Source organism: Schistocerca americana, chromosome 4 (assembly GCF_021461395.2).
Source record: "Schistocerca americana isolate TAMUIC-IGC-003095 chromosome 4, iqSchAmer2.1, whole genome shotgun sequence".
In the NCBI taxonomy this organism is placed as follows: Eukaryota; Metazoa; Arthropoda; class Insecta; order Orthoptera; family Acrididae; genus Schistocerca; species Schistocerca americana.
This window is the reverse complement of record NC_060122.1, coordinates 344,631,589-344,645,225: the sequence shown is the minus strand read 5'-3', so window position 1 is coordinate 344,645,225 and position 13,637 is coordinate 344,631,589. Positions and strand designations below refer to the sequence as shown.

The following is a 13,637-nucleotide window of genomic DNA, read 5'->3' as shown; positions in this document are numbered from 1 at the left end:
CTTCTTGGTGACATGTAACAAATTTTTTAGTCATTCCCTTGGTGCATCGGTGTTGATCAGTATAACCCATTGTCCAAAATGATACTTTGGTAATGCTACTTTTTTATTGTGGATACTTTCCTGTCATTCTACAGCTTTTGTGTTCATCTTCTTAAATTGGCTCCAAATATTTCTTAAACTTTTCCAAAACATTTTTTCCATTGGCATGCCATTTCTGGAAGGAGTCTTTCATAGCTCAGAAGTGGACAGCATCTACTGACCAAAAACACATTTATAGGAGGATAGCATTGTACTCTCATCAATATTTTAATTATATGATGTGACTACATATGAAACTAAGGAGTCCCATCAGTGTGATGACTGTCAACATAGTAACTTAACATGTTCCCTACCATATGATGGACTCTCTCAGAATATCCGTTTGCCTGCAAGTGTAATGAATGGGTTTTAAGTTTCTTACTGCATACTAATCAGTGCAACTGCTTTATTAAATTGTACTTAAAATTAGTTCTTCGTTCCGTTACCTCTGTCTCATGTCTTCCAAACTTCAGTATACATTGGTTAACCATCACTTTAGCTACAGTTTCTGTCCATTAGTTCACCATGGCTATCATGGACACCTAATGCCAAAAATGATCAATTACCTTTATCACAAAACTGTTTCCTGCTGGTGTTTCAGCAAATGGCCCAAGCATGTCCATGCCAATCATCTGACTCTAGTAACCTCCAGTCTTTTGTTGACTAAGTTCCACTCTTTGAGCACATTGCATACAATTTTTCACATAATGATCAACATCTTGTTGACATGTCATCCGCCAGTAATTTTGCATAGCCCTGTGTTTTATAGCTCAGTGACCAGTGTATCCTGCTAGAAATGTATCATTGGCATGCCTCAACACTTCATAATGTAATTTTGCTGGTGTCACTACACACAACCCACATCTTGTCTTCATGTATAGCATTCTGTCTTCTGTGCTTAACTGTGGCTGCTTAGCAAACTGCAGACAGTCTTGGCCAGTATTTTGTGCTTCTTTCTTGGTTAGTATTTTGTGCTTCTCAACATTCTTCTGTGTCTGCCACAGCACATTCCGTGGTGCATATTTTGCGACTGAAACCGTCACAGTTCTGTGTGATTTTCCTGGTCAATGTACTACTTCAAAATTGAATTCTCTCAGTCGTAACATCCATCTAGTGAGACAACTAATTGGCTATTTAAGTCATAGTAACCATTTCAGTGCCACATTACCAGCAATTACTTTGAAGCATCAGTCATACAAATAACAGTGGAAATAGGTTACTCTGTGTATTCTTTCCCAGTGATCAAAAAATTTTTCTCTGCTCTACTAAGTTCTGTGTGCTACTTTATGTTTTTATCCATTCTCCTCCTGGCTTAAAATGTGCCTCCAAGCCAGCACTGATAGCATCCTACAACAGTACAAATTGTTTTTGATAATCTGGAAAAGCAAGACCAGGACTAAAGGCCGATATAATCTTTTAATTTTACAAATACTGTTTCACACACTGGAGACTATTGAAACTTTGCTCATTTTTTTAAAAAATAATTTAGAGAGAGATCTTATGATTTCAGCAAATTTTGAAACAAATTTTTGATAAAAATTGGCTAGACATAAATGTCACAGAAATTTTTTACAGTGTCAAGAAGTCACCACCTGCACCAGTGATATGACCCAAGTAATGGACTTCTTGCAAAACAAAGTGGCATTTTTCCAGTCAGTCTTCTCATAAATGCATTGTATGGTCCTGGATACCCTTGGTGAAAACAGTGATTCATATAAATAGGCCATGCATTGTACTGGTTTTAACCCTCATAATGCACCTTCTAATAGGTGTTGGAATGCTCCTGGCACATTTTTCACTCCAAAAAGCATACAGTGATATTCATAATGACCAGGTAGAGTTGAGATTGCTGTTTTCAGATGATTCTCATGTGTTGCCTCTAGTTGATGGTACCAACTTCATAGATTCATAGTTGTAAAATAATGACACTGACCTGCATCAGATAAGGTCTCTGTTATATGAAGCTTACAGTGGGCATCTGCAAAGGCTGTTGTTTAAGCAAAGGTAGTCAGAACAAAACCTATGTGCCTTATTGTCCTGTGACCCCATCTTGAAGTTGTTGATTTGTGAACTCTTCAGTGACAGTTTGCAAATGTCTTGACACTCTATCAGTTTCTTATAGTCATGTGGCTCTCATTCCCAATGGGAATATGGCATTGAGCTAGTGTTATGGGAGGTAATGTTCAAGTGGATCGAATAAATCAGTGTATGCTCCTGATAGTTTCTCCATGTACTCCTTATCTTGCCTCTCTAGATGTGGCACTTTCCTCCTCAATGCAATTAAACTGACAGACTGTTTTGGTATTGCACAGAATTATGTGAAATAGCTGCCTGATTCATCTTCATCCAGTGCTTGTAAGTGAGCTATCAGAGTGCCTTGTGACACCTTCACCTCTTAAGAGCTAAAGTTATCAGTTCTGACAGGCACAAATCAATTTCTCATATGTAGGATAAACTACATAGTGTAAAACACTGACCTTTATCAAATTCTTCATTCTCAAGAAAAGGCTCAACTATATACAAAGAGATAACCAGCAGATCAGCTCCTACATCGAACCACTTGTGCACGGTTTAGATGGCTGTCCCTGGCCTACAGTTGATACTTGTCAGAGTAAGGTTTATCCAGTCATAAAACCAAGTTGGAATGTGTTCCATCCAGTTTGGCTATGCACCTTTGTAAGTTAATGTTGATGTGATGTACAGTCAAGAAATCTAACACAAATATGACTCCATAGTCATTTCCAAACATAAGCAGAACTTCTACATTAATGTGAAATGTGAAAGTTAATTCTCCCCCTCCTCCCCCCCCCCCCCCCCCCCCCATTGGTATGTTAGCAGTGCTGATCCTAGTGAATCAATATGAGCCCCCTTTTTGCTGCTTAATCTCCAGTGTGATGGATTCAGTTCTATTTTATCAAGTACGAGACCTGTTCAAAAAATTCCAGAACATTCATAATTTCACACCAATGGCGTGTTGGAGTGAAATGCGGTTGACATCCCTGCACATGCCTGTGGTTAATGTGTAATTTCCAGAAGTTTCCATGGTGTATGCTTGTTCGATATTGTTTAGTGTTGTATTGCGTAGAATGATGTGTTACACAGTTTGTGAATTTCTAGATGGCAGAGTTAGAGGGGCAACACATCTGCATTAAATTTTGCATGAAACTGAAGAACATTTTTACAGAGACACACCAAATGATGCAGGAAGCCTACAGTGATGAGTGCTCAAGCCAAACTCAGTGTTACAAATGGTTCATGTGATATAAAAATGGTCAGACAAAAGTTAAAGATGATCCTCATTCAGGTCGCCCCACATTCTTGACTTTGAAGGATTAGTTCAGCCTGAATTTGTGCCACAGAGACAAACTGTTAATCAGTGGTACAATTGGGATGTGTTGCAAGGCCTGCAAGACAATGTGAGAAGGATACGGCCTGAAATGCGGTGAGACAATTCATGGCTTTTGCATCACAATGAGCCCCCACACAATCATCTATGTTGTTGCAAGACTATCGCAAAAAAATAAAATCACCGTGCTGCCCCATCCTCCATACTCTCCAGACCTGGCCATTGCAGACATTTTGTATTTCCAACATTGAACACCCCATTGAAAGGGCAAAGATTTGCAGCGTTAGGCAAGATAAAAGAGAATTCACATGTGGTGCTTTACACAATCCAGCAAGAGGCATACCAAGACTGGTCCTGGATGTGGTAATGGCATTGGGAGTGGTGTAGCAATTGTAGATAAGAGTATTTCAAAGGAGATGGTGCACAGTAAGTGAAAGATGAGTGTAGAAAAATCTTTTTTGAACAGACCATGTATATTCTACGTAGCACATTTACCTGAGATCCAGTATGTAATAAAAATCTGTATCACCTTCTGTTCACATAATCAGTCAGTAAAGATTCTGACATTGATTCCACAAGGAGGTGACCAGTGATAATTCTCACTGGGAGTGCTGGACAATGGACCATTGTCCCTTGCCCTGTTTAATGGCAGAGTACAATGTCTACCTTATGACCATATTCCTTGTCCCTGCAAATTTTTGTTCAAACATTTCTGTGTGGAATGTCCAAAATGTTTGCATGCCCAAAATTCTTGTTCCCTGCAATTACACTTTATGTGACCTGTAAACCACATGTAACAAAACATTTGATATCTTTATTTAATAGTGCTTCTTTTCCCAAGGTTTGGTGACCACATCAGTTTCAGCCAATGCTACCGTAATTTCTACAGCTTCATTCAGAGTTTTTGGGAATTCCACATGAATTCTGCATGGTATTTCTGACAATAAACCCTTTAAAAACACATGAAGCAGCCTTTGTTCCACTTCCTGTTAGATAGTCTTGTTAGCATTATCATCCTCAGTGAGCTCATAAGTATTGGTATTAATTTTGTGAATGCAGTCTACAGAAGTCTCTACCAAGATAGTATCTCAATGTAATTTACCTCTCATATCTCTCTACTGACCCTTGCTTCAACTCATTAAATGACTGTGCTTCATTTAATTTCTAATGGCACTCACATATGCCTTAGCATCTCCCACAAATTTAATTTTAGCTCACTGCTCCGTTTTTCCAACCTGGCAATTGTATCCAAATTATCACAAAACAGGAAGCTATCTTCTCCTGAGTTCCTGGAAAATGTAGTGACAAACGAAGGAGTACTAGTATCAGGGATAGGTGCACTATAATGTGACTTCTTTCCTCCCCCCTGTTGCCCTAATTCTGTCTGAAAATGATATATATTCTCTATCAAATGCTGCATTAGAGTCTGAGCCAAAACTTGTTTATCCATACTACTGCTAACTACCAACATAAGTGTACAGTATGCCCAAATAACGTAAAATAAAACAAAAGAAGAAAACAGTAAATCTAAACATCAGTCATATGACCAGAAGCCCTGTATGCCATGGAATGTCTTTCCTCAGACCAGAGAGGTCTGAAAGAGAGATTGGAAGTCAGAGAGATGAGAATCCTCAGGAAGATCCTAGGCCCAGTAGATGTAGATGTAGATGGGGAATTCAGAAGGCGACATAACTCGGAGCTCTATATCGAGACGCTCTCTTGACTATGCAAGAAAAAGGAGGGTAGCTTCCTATAGCCATGTTGCTCGATTGCCTCCAAATAGATTGACCAACCGCATGTTCACACCACTTGGCTGACAGAAATTGAAATGGACATTAAAGAACTGGGAATAACTGATCTCCAGTACAGACAGTCTGTGAGACATACCCTGAAGGAAGTCCGAGGATTTCGGGAAAAGCCCCAAAGGAAAGGTACGCCTGGACAGAAGAAAGGAAGGATTTACATTGGCAGAGGATGTAACAGTACTGGGCAAAGATCAAAGCCCAACAGTTGAACAAGTGTGGTCCAAAGCAGGCCCATTCGAAACAAGAAGAAGAAGAAATGGTAAGGAAACAACCATAGAGGCCACAAGAAAAAGGACTTACTCATACTGCTGCATAGGCTAGAGGTGCAGCAAGAATAGACAGGTCATAGATACAATAACTTTTATTATTTCTTTTCATTTACAGTCATTGCAATTTCAAGCTGCTAACATTGATAGCGTGCAAGGTGAATTCATCAAGTGGACATCTTCCACGCTGTCATCCTCTGGCCTGGCCTTGGTGGTGGAAGTGCTGCATGTGCACTTCTGTGATGGCTATTGCTATGTTGAGAAGTTTAATGTCACAGCTGCCCCATAGGATGGTCAGCCTGGTGAATAAAAGTCTGCCATTGTGAACGTCAGGATGCACCTCACCTCTTGACCCCTAGGAGTACAGGGTGAAGGAGTCCTCTATTGGTACACTGGTTGAGGAGAGAATGGTTGGAGGCCTGTGTTATAGTTCCATCAAGATAGCAGAGAGCTTTTCTGCCTAGCAGGCAGTGGACAGCAGAAGTCAGGCAGTGGACAGCAATTTGAAGCCCAGTGGCTGCAGTGGCAGCAGCTTCATCAGCCCAGCACTGACCAACACAGATGGGATATCACATTAGTGCCGGGCTGTTTGATGATGAGGGGCTGGCCCTAGGTTCGTTTAAATAGACCTGTCGTAGGGAGTAGGTCACATCAAAATGTCGCAAGCAAGACTGGTGTCATCACTAGAAAGGAAAATGATGTAAAGCCCACCCATATGCGAGGAATTACAGCATCAGCAGTTCCTCCATGGCAGTTGGCAGTTGGCATTTCTCGTCCATGGCAGTTGGCAAAGGCTGCAACCTGGTTATGGCTTTGGACTGTGAATTTATTTTGTTACAGCTCTATTAACTCCTCCCCCTTCTGCTCCCCCCCCCCCTCTCCCTCCCCACCCCCCACCCCCCACCCCCCCACAGATGGGAAATCATAAGGATCTGTTATATCTATCTATAATGTATGTATAATTACTATTTAGAAAGATTGTTTGAGGAGTTAGCAATTGCAAAATGTTCTTTAGTAAACTACCCTACCATTAGTTAGTAATTCTCATTGCTGATGAATGCTATCTTTCATCCTGGCCTTGAAGGTTCTACTATTTCTTGGTGTACTATGATCTTTCAAAAAAACATTCATTCTATCAAATGCTCACAGAAATATTCTTGCATAACACAGGTAAGGTGAAAATACACTGTCCAGTCACATTAATGTGATCACCTGTCAAAAGCTTGAGTAACCACCTTTTGCAGTGCGAACCACTGGTGGACATGCAGGAGCAGAGTCAGGTTCTGGAAGGTACCGACTGTGATAGGGAGCCATGTTGACTCCAGTGCATTGGTCACCTCCATTAGATTTCTCAGCTGAGCAGCCACAGTGCATACACTCCAATCGAAGTGTCCCACAGATTCTCAACAAATTGCATGTAGGGTTGGACATGGCCCTCAAGGATACATGAAAAGTTTGTCTTGATGCACTGTGCCTTCCAGAATGACAAGATCATCTGGATAATGCCCTTCCAATTTTAGTTACAAGGTGTTTGCTTTCAGATGTTTCAAGCCATACAAGCCAAAAGACATCCGTTTGATGGAGTATAAAACATGGTTCATCTGAAAAGGCCACCTATCACCACTCAGTGGATGTCAAGTTGTGGTACTGGTGTGCAAATCTCACTCTTCATCGCTGATGAATGGCAGTTAGCACAGATGCATGAAACAGGCACCTGTTGTGGAGCCTCATTCACAGCAACATTAACTGAACAGCCACTGAGGACACACTATTGGTAGCCCCTTTCATCTGGGCAGTCAGTTGTTTGACAGTTGCATATCTGTTCAACCATGCAAACCTCCACACCCGTCATTAACCCCTGTCAACTGTGGCTCCCAGTGCACCAAATTTGCCTCAATGCAAGATTTGCCATGCATGGAATACTTTAACCAAAGTCTCACACGAACAGTTTACAAACTTAGCCATTTTGGAAAAGCTTCCACACTTGGTCTGAAAGCAAATGGTCAAGCCATTTTGAGCATCAGATAAACCTTTCTGTTTCCACATTATGACAACGACTGCACTGTTTTCCATGTCACTGTCACACGCTTTATATACTCTCCACTGCTAGTGCTGCCACCTGCTAAACGTGAGTAGTTACTGCACACTGACGTCAAATATAGACAGGTGATAACATTAATGTGACTGGACTGTGTGAAAAGAAAATACAAAAATGAAGCAGGCAAAAAGGAATACAGATGTCTATATAATGCAAATTGATAGAAATTGCAAAATGACTAAGCAGGGACAGATGGATAACAAATGCTAGGCTATAGTTGCGTGCATGATTAGGAAAAATATAGTTGCCGCATATAAGAAAATTAAAGAGACCATTGGGTAAACAAAAAACAGTTATATGCATATTGAGAGCACTGATAACAAGCCACTACTAAGCAAAGGAGAGAAAGCTGAAAGATGGAAGCAATACATAGAGGGAAAATAGGAGGAAATAATATTACAGATATGGAAGAGGAAGTACATGAAATGAGATGGAAGGTATCCGACTGCAAAAATAATTTGACAGATCACTGAAAGACCTAAGTGGAAATAAAACCATTGGAGTAGATGTCATTCCCTAGATGTCATTCCCTCAGAAATCCTGAGATAGTTGGGAGAGCCAGTCATGAAAAAACTATTCCACCTAGTGTGCAATATGCGTGAGACAAGTGAAATACTGTTATAACTGCGACCAGGATGGTCCCGGGGTAGCAATGACAGAAAGCGTGGTGGGACCCGCCGAGAGGCCTGCGAACAACAACACAATGGAAGAGGACAGACATGACCAACAAAGGACAGAATGAATACAACAAGACCGAACAACAGAATCACAAGGAAACAAACACTTCCACTCGTACACGAACCAGGAAGTAAGCAGTCTAGTGAAAAGCGAGGTGTAAACAAACGTAAGCTACATTAGACTGACTGGCTGGTAAAGAGGCCGGCGCTTAAGTACGCTTTGGGGGGCGCCGCTATTGGCCTCTGGGACACGGTACCAGATCCCTCCCCCCCTAAAACTTCTGCATAGGGGCGGAAACGACCCGGACGGTGCCGAGGTGGGCGGCAGTGGGAAGAGGAACTGGGTGTATCAACCGCTAGTGGCAGGGAGGAAGGGACGCCCGAGGTATCCATGACAGCCGATCCAGAGTCCAGGGCAGGGGAGGGAGCCGCCGATGTACCCGGAGGCGGAGAGGGCCGGCGGCAGGCCCGCAGGGAGATGGCAACCAGGGGCAGCGACGGTGACTCGAGGACCACGTCCGTACCCAAAGGAGGTAGGGACAGAAGCGGTGCGAGTCTCGTGGCAGCACGAGCTGATTATGATGGCAGCGCTCCAACCCTTTTGACATCTGCACTGACATCACATGCCGCCCATGGGCCGCGATGACCGTGGCGGGTGTCCAACCCACCTTGCGCCCGTACTTGCGAGCCCACATGGCCGTGCCAGGGGCATACTGCTGCGAGGGCTGGGAGTGGGGGTGGGAGGAGGACGGCATCAGCAAATGGAGCAGGGCCCGCGGCTGTCGCCCATGAAGGAGCTCTGCCGGACTGCGTCCGTCAATTGGCGTAGTGTGATAGGTGCTCAAAAACAGGGTGAGGGCTGACGTGGTTGGAGATGTGTCAACTGCCTTAGTCAACTGCCGTTTAAAAATGCGGATAAGCCTCTCTGCCATGACATTGGGCGAAGGGGGCAAAGGGGGGCTACGGATATGCTTGATACCATTGGCCTGACAGAAGTCGTGGAAGGAGGATGCTGTGAATTGGGGACCATTATCGGAGACCAACGTGTGGGGCAGGCTCTCAATGGCAAGAACTTGGGCCAGGGCCATGAGGGTAGCCCCCGTGGTGGTGGATGTGAAAGCAGAGGACCTCCTGTTGGTCAAAGGCAGGATCGGGACCTGCTGGGAGATGTGACAAAGTGTCCACATTAGCATGGTGGGTGGTGGGCTTATACTGGATGGTGTAAGCATAATTACGTAAAAACAATCCCCAGTGCTGGAGACATTGAGCCGTCCGCTCGGGAAGGTGAGAGTGGGGTCCGAAAAGTGTAACCAAGGGTTTATGGTCCATCAGAAGGGTGAACTTTGCCCCAAAGAGATAGGTGTGAAATTTTTGGATGGCGAACACGATCGCCAGGGCCTCCCTTTCAATCTGGAAGTAGTTCCATTGTGCTGTGGTCAACGTCTTAGAGGCATAAGCGATGGGCTGTTCGGAGCCATCGGCATCCCGGTGCGCGAGGACGGCCCCAATGCCATATGCCGATGCATCAGTGGCCACAACCAAGGGGCGATCCGGAGAGAAGGGAGTAAGGCAAGGGGGGGACTTCAGCATCGCCTTTAAACGGAGAAAAACCTGGTCACAGGCAGGAGTTCAAACAAAATGTACCCCCTTGCAATGCAAGTGATTGAGGGGTTGAGCAACGGAGGCAGCCTGGGGCAAGAACTTTAAGTAATAAGTCACCTTGCCCGAAAACACCAGCAGTTCCGATAAATCCTTGGGATGGGGAAGGGCCTCAATGGCCGCGACATTATGACCCGAAGGGCGAATGCCATCTTTGCTAAGCCAGTGGCCTAAGTATTCCACTTCCGGTTGAAAAAAACAACACTTGTCCAGCCGACAGCGTAGACCAGCAGAGTGCAGAGTGTGAAATAAGGCACTGAGGTTTTGCAAATGTTCCCGGTGGGAACGCCCGGTGACCAAGATGTCATCCAGATAATTCACACATGCAGGGATAAGCTGTGTAAGCTGCTCCAGGAATAGCTGCAAAATGGCCAGCGCCAAAGAGACACCAAAGGGAAGGTGCTTGTACTTATACAATCCGAAAGGCGTGTTGATAACCATGATGCTCTGAGATTCGGCATCCAAGGGCAACTGGTGGTATGCCTCAGCCAGGTTGATCTTGGAAAAATACTCTCCCCCGGCAAGCTTGACAAGAAGGTCTTCCTGTCGGGGAATGGGGTAAGTGTCACCAAGGGACTGAGCATTGACTGTAGCGCCGAAGTCCCAACACAGCCGAAGGGACCCATTGGGTTTCCATATGACCACCAGTGGTGTCACCCACGCACTGTAATTTACAGGTTCCAGCACGCCAGCGGCCTGGAACTGATCAAGTTCCTGCTTGACCGCTGGCCGTAAGGCCACCGGAAGGGGCCGGGCCCGGAAAAAGTGAGGCTGTGCTGGAGGGTGATGTGCGCCTGAAAGCCGGAAACACATCCGAGATCCGGTGCAAACAATGACACAAAAGTGGAGCACAGAGCATCCAAGTCCTGAAAAGGAACAGCCGTGGAAACGACCTTAACTTCGTTGGAAATTGAAAAGCCAAACAGTTGAAGTGCATCCAGGCCAAAAATATTCGAAGCCGACAGATGGTTGATGACAAAGAGGGTAAGGAGCTGCAGAACACGTTTGTATGTCACCTGGAACTGCCCACGAAGGGGAATGGAACCGTCTCCGTAGGCGACCAGACAGCGAGAGAGAGGCGACAACACAGGAGAGCCCAGCCGTGTATATGTCGCCATATTAATGAGGGAGAGGGTGGCCCCAGTGTCAACCTGAAAACTGACATCCTCTGTGAAAATGCGGAGCGTGAGGAAAAGCTTCCGCACTGATGGGTCATCCTGTGGGACGATCAATTGCAGAGCATGGACAGTATTGTGAGGCCCAGGAGGGGCAGGACTGGATCGAGTCGAGCAACTACGACATACCGATCAGATGTGGCCCTCCTTGCTACACAGCGTGCACGTTTTCCAGTGGTGGGGACAATCAGCCCGTGAATGGGCAGTAAAGCACTGTGTGAAGATGGAAGTGGGTGGCATGACCAGTGACGAGGGGCAACTGAAGGCACCGACGCCATAGAGACGTCGGAACATGAGGAGTCCCGATGGCACTGGCCTCCATCAGCCGGGCCACGTTGACATTGTGAGGGCGGAACCCGCCATGATGCTGCGATCGCTGCCACCTGCGGTTGTGCCATAAGACGCTCGTTAGCCACTTGAGCAATTTCAAAGGAGTGGGCAGTGCGGAGAATCTCTTCCAAGGAGGGGTTGTCGAGTTTCAGTGCCACAGTACAGACATCAGGGACAGGAGCCAGCTGAACCACCACATCCTGGATCAGGGAGTCCACATACGAAGCCTTACACTGCTGATTGGTACACATAAAATCGCATCGACGGCTGAGACTCTGCAAGTCTGTGACCCAGGAACGATACGATTGACCAGGCTGTTTATGGTACTGGTGGAACTCCAGCTGAGAGGCGACTACATGGTAGCATTGGGAATAATAGTTTGTCAGCAAAAGGCAGATCTCCTGGAAAGAGAGAGCCACAGGGTCAGACAACGGTGCCAACTTACGGAGAAGAAAGAACGTGTCCGGTTAGGCCCATGATAAAAACAACGACCGCTGCAAGGAGTCGTCCGTGACTTGAAAAGCTGTGAAATGCTGTTTCAGCCTATGTAAGTAGGTTTCCCAGTCCTCTTTAGCGTCATTAAAGGGTGGAAACGACGGCGGATGTGAGAAAGCATCGGACACCCGAGGACCCGGAAGCTGGTGCGGTAATGCGTCCGGGTCATGATTTGGTCTGTTAGCAACTGCAGCGACTTTTGTAAAATGTCTAACTGGAGCTGCTGCTGCTGCATAAGCTGCTGCTGTTGCTCCAGCAGACAGACCAACTTTGCCTCCATAGCAACAATGACCACCGTTTACCTCGTCGCCAAAATGTTGTAACTGCGACCATGACGGTCACGTGGTAGCAGTGACAGAATGCGCGGCGGGACCTGCGGAGTGAGCCACTACAAATTATATTCGGTCCACGTTGCCTATCCTTATCGTCCAGAGTATGACTTTCTGTCTCTCTCTCTCTCTCTCTCTCTCTCTCTCTCTCTCTCTCTCTCTCTCTGTCTACTTATATATCCGTCTGTTTGATACTTGACAGATGTGGAGAACTATTAGCTGTAGAGGGGTATAACAAGAACTGATCACAGGATACATGTAATGAATTCTTCAATCTATTATAAATTTAACCTATATTAATTTTCCAGGCAAGCAGATGGATAAGACAAATGGAAAGTGAAAATCAAATAAAAATTGTGAAACTGACAGATGCAGGATTTATGCGGTCACTTGAAGGTGCTGTTCGAGTTGGTATGCCTGTATTACTTGAAGAATTAGGGGAAACATTGGATCCCACTCTTGGACCAATACTTTTACGCCAGACATTTGTCCAGGTATGAAAATGAATTAACTTTATTTTACATTTCTTAGAAACATAATAAGCTTCATAAACATCCACAGAATTTTTTATTGTTCCACTTTACAAAAATTGTAAGCTATTATTCTTTGACCAACCTACTAGGTTATCAATTTCTACGTTTTTTCTTGTCTCTTTCCAGCAGACTGTATATGAAAGAGACAAGTGTTTTAATGTAGGCATTTGACAAATTTGTGAAACCCACTCATAAGGATTCAAAGTTATGGAAGGCACCACCATATTTATCTTGTCTTTACATAGGAGTAATGACTGAATAATGGAAGATGTCACTATTTTATGATTTTGTTATTTTGTTGACTCAGTTTTCATATGAAGATATTGTCACAAGTGGCCATAATATTATAAGTATCCTAGATTTTTTATTACATTATGTACAGTAATGCAGTGAGAAATTCACCATAAGCTATTAAAGACTCAAATATGTTTCATACTAGTAGAGTAATTACTCTAGAAATACCCTTGTTAGGTTGCAATTGATCTCAAACAAGACCATTGCCTTTTTAGGGAATGCTCATACAGTTAAGCATTTCAGGTAAGTTACCAATTTAAATATAACTAATGTGTCTTTTATCATTTTCACAGCAAAGCAATCTGAGGAAGCAATGACACACTACATCAACAAAATTTTTAAAGCTTGTGATATAACATTCACTCAGTTATTTGGAAGTAACACTTTGTCTTGCTACTGACCATTCTCAGACGTCTGCATGAACAATCTAGGAATTATAGTTAAAGAAAATATACTTACCACAGTGATTAATTGAAGAGACAGAAAATATCCAACAAAGAACATCAGCTTTAGTTACAGGATCATTTAGTTGGTCAACAAACTTTACTAACA

At 44.1% G+C, this 13,637-nt stretch overlaps 1 protein-coding gene across 1 annotated transcript in view; it reads left to right on the top strand.

Moving 5' to 3' along the window:
* LOC124613475 (dynein axonemal heavy chain 6-like) overlaps positions 1-13,637 on the top strand; it is a 984,594-nt gene that overhangs the window by 686,893 nt on the left and 284,064 nt on the right. The window contains exon 108 of the mRNA XM_047142181.1: positions 12,567-12,752. Within this exon, the coding sequence (XP_046998137.1) occupies positions 12,567-12,752 (186 nt within the window). The remainder of the gene's footprint in view (positions 1-12,566; positions 12,753-13,637) is intronic.